Below are 6,038 nucleotides of genomic sequence, written 5' to 3'. Positions count from 1 at the left end.
CCTTCTGATCACTCATGTGCCATTCATATTTCCCTTCTGATCACTCTATGCCATTGACTGTCCCCTTCTGATCACTGACTTACCTTTTTTTCTACTGTACGGCCGGGTAACTCCGTTAGGGCAGGGATCTCCGTTAGGGCAGGGATCAGCAGCTTGCTTCCTGGTGCAGAATCACGGGGGCGCCTGTCGGCTTCTTACTTTCAGTTTCGCTCTGCACTGCAGCCAGCATCAAGGAGACACACACAGTATCAGGTATCGGTGGGTGTCTTATTCACTGGTGAGTGCCTTATTTTAATTATTTTAGCAAAAATCGGGGGTGGCTTATTTGATGGGGATGCCTTATAATCGGAGAAACACGGTACAACAGATCATTGTTTTATCATTGTTACAACGGAATTTACGTACATGTCCAGGTCTAAGCTGAGTTATTATTGTAGCAAGCTGCTTTATAAATATAAAAATATAATTGTTTTATTTGTGTCGTTACAATTTAGACGTTTGAATGAAAGGGAACGGATTGGGGAGACGGGAGCTCCACAAGTTTGGGGTGTTTTACCAAAAGTTCCTGAACCGGAGTAAGTTTTTCTGCTTATTTGTTTAGTTGGTATTAAAATATGAGAAATCATTGTTGTACTCAGTCATTTGTCGTTGTATTTAGCTCTGATGAACACACACCAGTAGAGAATAAAGAAAAACCAAAAAAAGGTAGATAATGTACCTTTTTGGTTATTTCACCCCACATATGTCTATGTTATGGTTACTTTTTCTTGAAATATCTTGTTGTAGACGAAAAGAAGAAAAAAAAGAAAATGAAGTCAGGAAAAAAGAAGAGCAAAAAGCACTCCGAGGAACGTGAGAGTGAATCGGAGTGTGAAAGCAGAAGTAATTATCATTAGTAACCCATAACAATTTCTATGTACATTTCCAAAAATGATTGGTGTCCCGAGCTGCAGGAGGAGAAACTAGTGGGATCCCCGTCTGTATATACACACATTTTGCTTCCTAGTATCTATACTGCCGGTAAGATTGTCCCCCAGCATACACACTTATTTCTCACTATCCATACTACCTACCGTATTTTCCGGCGTATAAGACGACCCCCAGCCCCAGATTTTGTTGCACTTAAAAAAAAAAAAAAAAAACAGTAACAAAGAAAATTTTTACTTTAAATAATAAAATTGTCTACCCTTCTATGTGAAGTAATCACACAGGGCCACCTAGCGCCTGATTTGTAAATCACAATATTCTTTAACAAGCATATAAATCTATACCGCATGGCTCACAGTGTTCCCCGAAGCTCTCTGACACTGACTCTTGGTAACCCGAGCTCGGATATTCTCCCGGTTCAGGGGATTGGTAAGTAACCGGCGTAAAAGGCGACCCCGACTTTGGCACAGATTTTTCAGGGTTAAAAAGTCGTCTTATACGCCGGAAAATACGGTACTTGGAATAAGTATTGCTGTAGGATAGGTGGAGCATGCTAAATAAAAGACAAAAAAACTGAAAAGGATAAGTTTTTATTCATTGTTTTTATCAAGTGGCTATAAAGTAGTAGCACAGCATCTCCTCCTGGCTGCAGTGCAGAGCGAAATTAAAAGTAAGAAGCCGGCACACGCGCCCCCGCGATTCTGCACCAGGAGGCAAGCTGCTGATCCCTGCCCTAACGGAGTTACCCGGCTGTACAGTAGAAAAAAAGGTAAGTAAGTGAACAGAAGGGGACAATCAATGGCATAGAGTGATCAGAAGGGGAATACGGTAAGAATGGCACATGGGTGATCAGAAGGGGAATATGAATGGCACATGATTGACCAGAAGGGGACAATTAATGGCACAGAGTGATCAGAAGGGGACAATAAATGGCACATGAGTGATCATGAGTGATTTTCAAGAATAAATGTGTACTGTAGTCTTCTTCATGAAAAAATAAGACATCCCCCTGAAAATAAGACCTAGGGCATATTTTGGCATTTCAAAAAATATAAGACAGTGCCTTATAATCAGGGAAACAGGGTAAAACGGCTTGTATATTAAACTTGGAATATAGTTGTAGAATAGAATATCTGGTAAACGCAATCCAATACTAACTCACTGTAGTGTTCTAAGAAACAGAATTGCTCCTGCCAGATCCTCTTTCATAGAATCTCTTTGATTATTGTTAGAGATGAAAATAGTCTTTCAGCACTGACTTGGCTGGGTGACATTGCTGTTACGGTTCTAGCCACATCACTAATATTCTCGGGATAGATAACGGCTTCTTCTACCGTTTCCATGAGCGGTTACACTTTTCTACTTCTTTTATTTCTTTAAAATCTCCTGCTGGAATCTCTTCATTTTCTGGTCGTTTATCGTTCACACATATGCGACGTCGCTTTACTATTGAAAGTTCCATTTTGTCCAAGTAGGAATCAAAGTGTAATTCTTCATATGAAGAGGATGATCCGGAGTTACTGGTGCTTATAGCCTCATCCAGTGGTGGTGTGTCAGGAAGTAATCCCTTCATCATAGACGGCTTTTCTTGCCGTATCAGTCTGCTCATCGCTGAACAAAATTCAGCTCATTGGATCAACATGAATAGCAGCTAACAAGATTTCATTATCCAATAAGAGATTCTCTCTTTTCCTCATTGAAGATACAATGCCATCAGCTATTACCCCTCCACTTCTGTTCAGGCAATATATCAAGCTCTTCCATTTCTAGAGGAATTTACCAGATGTTACATCTTCAGATTGCAAGCTCTTGGTGACAGTATGGGGTTAGAAAGTAGATTGTCCGGAGCTTTTACTTGTGTCCGCTGGCTTTCATTGTCCGGTTCTTCAAGAAAGTCTTTTAGTTCGAGCAAACGCCTTACCATAAGTGCTTCCCCTGCGTGTTGTATGATCCAAAATGGCTCCTTTTCCTGCACGTCTTTTCAAAATGGCGTCTGTTTTAGGGGCCCCGGCTGCAACAGTTACTTGCCTCAATTTGCCAATTAGAGTAGCTGCATGACGATCCTTCAATCCATCTCTTATTGCAAGTTGCAGAGTATGAACGGCACAGCGCATATGTTGAATAGCGGTACGCTTAGACGCTTCAGCAATGTTCTCCAAAATGTCACTTTCTCCAATACTTGCAGATATCTTCCTCTAATATCTGTCACTTTCTTCATTTCCTAAATTGTGCTCAATATATCTGTCACAATACAAAGAATCTGTCCCTTTTTCATATCAAAATCTTCTAGAACATTCTCCACTAACTTCCGAAGAAAGTCACTGGTGTGATGTACCATCAACAAATCTAACAATATTTGCAAAATAATTGACTGTGATGTGTGCATGCATCCATTTTTATGAAGACAAAATGTCCCTTCAGACCTTTCCGTAGTTCTTCCTCTTTAATTATAAGTTTACTTCGTTTCCAGAGAAACAACAAGTTTTTTAGCCATTTCTCCATTTAGACCTAAAAAGTCTGGCTGTGAAAAGAAGGATATTGGTACACTATTCTTTACTACCATTTCAATAATGTGGTTTTTGAATTTTTCTGGTGTCATTGTTGTGGTAATTTGTCAGATATAAAGAATCTTCTTAGTTGTGTTTGTTCTCCAGTAGATTTCTGAACATTTTTTTAACCCAGAAGTAGATAGAATATTGTCATTGATATCTTTCTCATTCACACTTTCCAACACTTTAGGATGAAAAAGCTGCAAGTGTCTTTGATGCTCTTGTAGGTGCATTTTTGTTAGACCCACTGAAAGTGCTAATTTTTGCATCACATTGTTTTTCCCCATCATCTTCAACAATACATTGGCACACCTAATGTTTCCCATCACTTGATAATATATAGTGCTCATAAACAGCAGACTTTATCGTGTTTGTTGACAGACTTTTTTGTGACTGGGGTGCCGCTTGTGACTAAAATATAAATTTAAAACATGTTAACCAACTAGCATATTCTATGAATTAAATACAAATGTACACATAGTCCTGCACTATTGCAAACATACGTACAACATGGCACTATACACACACAAATAAGCTATAGCCCTGCACTAATCGTAGACCTCATTTGCCCTATACAGAAAAACATGCACACAATATGCACTATACACATTCATACATTCCTGCACCATACACACAAACATACACATAGTCCTGCACTATTGCAAACACACATACAACACAGCACTATACATACAAATAAGCTATAGCCCTGCACTAAACGTAGACATAATTTGCCCTGTACAGAAAAACATCCACACAATATGCACTATACAGAAACATTCATACATTCCTGCACCATACACACAAACATACAAATAGCCCTGCAGTTTAAATAAACATGAACACTTACAGATGAATACAAAAAGTTCTTCTAAGCTCTTTTAGCAGACAGAGGAAGTTGAGCAGACGCTGCTGCCTTTATCTTTGTTTGCTGGTGTTCTGATTTGCTGATGGCAGGGCAGTGGGAGGCTCCAGGGCCAGGGAGCCACTTAACTCACTTCCTAGTATTAGGTGTTGTGCAAAGTGGTGTTCATCCCTGGATGGGAGCATATGATATGTAGAATGCAGACAGGACACCTGGACACACATGAGGCCATAGCACTCACCTACACCTCTATCATTACTCTTGTTAAACACATTATAAGTGATATCCAATGAAAACACTTTGTAATGTACACAATGCAGATTACAATAATGTCAGCTTGTATAATAGCTCAGCTGAACTTCACACATGTAGGAATACAACAATCCACCGGGCTTTATTCTTACATCTACTTAGTTATGGCTTCTGTTTGTGAAATCGGACATTTCCACTTGCCGTATATTTTTATTAAATTCATCAGGAGTCGGAGTCGGCATTTTTGTCGACTCGGGTACCCAAAATTGTCTCCGACTCCACAGCCCTGAGCATAGCATGTTCAAGGTACCGGTAATCCACCGGTAAAGATCAGCTTCTGTGCTTAGCATGACCATAAACACAACAGGAAGGTGATCCCAAGGAAGTGGATTGGCAGGATCACCAGGTTCATTGTTTTGAACTGGATAAAAGTAAGTTGTATATTTTAGGGAAGGGAGAGGGAAAGGGTCCATGGTTCTTACACAGCATTTTCTTGTAAATTGTGGTGATGCAGTGTTCTTATAGAAGTGGAGGATTTATTAACCGGAAGGATTTTATTGCTTGTATAAAGTGTTACGTCAGGCAATTTATTATACCCAAAAATTAGATAGAAAAAAGGTTTCATATTTATTTTTTTGTTTTTATACAGATGATACAAAAAAGTCAAAGAAGAAATTAAAGAAAAAGAAACGCAGAAAGTAAGCATTTTTTATGTTACATGGTCCTGCCTTTACAGCAAACATTGTATGTCCATTTTAACACTTTCAGCCGTCTTTGGACAGCCTAGAACTCTAGTTTGCAGATGTCATGTTTCTAATGAGAACACTTGCAGTCACGGCGATGTTGTTACCTGAAGCTTGTAAAATCTGACTTACAGTATATTCGTTTGTAACTTTACGTTTCCTTTTGCTATTGTTTGGTTTAGGAAGAAATCTAAGGAAAGGAGATGCAAGAAAAGTAGAAAAGATTCAAGTGATTCAAGCAGTGAAGAATCTGGCGATGAACAGATGCAGGAAGATAAATGGGTTGAGCCAAGTAGGTTTTTTTTTTAATATTTAGCACTACAGGGATTATTTTACACAGTCCAATAATGCCCAATCAAGTTTGGGGGTAAAACATAAAAATGATCCTTTATCCATAAAATGCATGGGAATTATGTGGAAAATATCATTGTTTGTCATGTACCGTATTTTTTGCCGTATAAGACGCACTTTTTCTTCCCCAAAACTGGGGGGGGAAGTTGGTGCGTCTTATACGACAAATACCGTGTTTCCCCGATTTTTGATATAATAACTAAGACACTCGCCTGTGAATAAGACATCCCCCGATAGCCGATCCTGTGTGTGTCTCCTCGATGCTGGCTGCAGTGTGTGTCTCCTCCTGGCTGCAGTGCAGAGCCAAACTGAAACTAAGAAGCCGGCACACGCGCCCCCACGATTCTGAAC

General features: G+C 39.5%; 3 protein-coding genes across 4 annotated transcripts in view; 1 reads left to right on the top strand and 2 right to left on the bottom strand.

Moving 5' to 3' along the window:
* LOC140338975 (uncharacterized) overlaps positions 1 to 6,038 on the bottom strand; it is a 67,208-nt gene that overhangs the window by 6,114 nt on the left and 55,056 nt on the right. The window lies entirely within an intron of this gene.
* Positions 1 to 6,038, bottom strand: part of LOC140338964 (uncharacterized) — a gene marked incomplete in the record, with an annotated part of 329,302 nt that overhangs the window by 287,304 nt on the left and 35,960 nt on the right.
* The window catches only part of LOC140339114 (NF-kappa-B-activating protein-like), a gene marked incomplete at its 5' end in the record, with an annotated part of 11,759 nt that continues 6,215 nt past the window's right edge, over positions 495 to 6,038 (top strand). Inside the window, 5 exon segments of the mRNA XM_072423682.1 lie at positions 495 to 575; positions 659 to 705; positions 787 to 882; positions 5,243 to 5,291; positions 5,519 to 5,628. Of these exon segments, the coding sequence (XP_072279783.1) occupies positions 495 to 575; positions 659 to 705; positions 787 to 882; positions 5,243 to 5,291; positions 5,519 to 5,628 (383 nt within the window).

The sequence above is a fragment of the Pyxicephalus adspersus genome, chromosome 10 (genome assembly GCF_032062135.1).
Source record: "Pyxicephalus adspersus chromosome 10, UCB_Pads_2.0, whole genome shotgun sequence".
Classification (NCBI taxonomy): Eukaryota; Metazoa; Chordata; class Amphibia; order Anura; family Pyxicephalidae; genus Pyxicephalus; species Pyxicephalus adspersus.
Note: the sequence above shows the minus strand (reverse complement) of the source record. Positions and strands in the feature narration are given on the sequence as shown.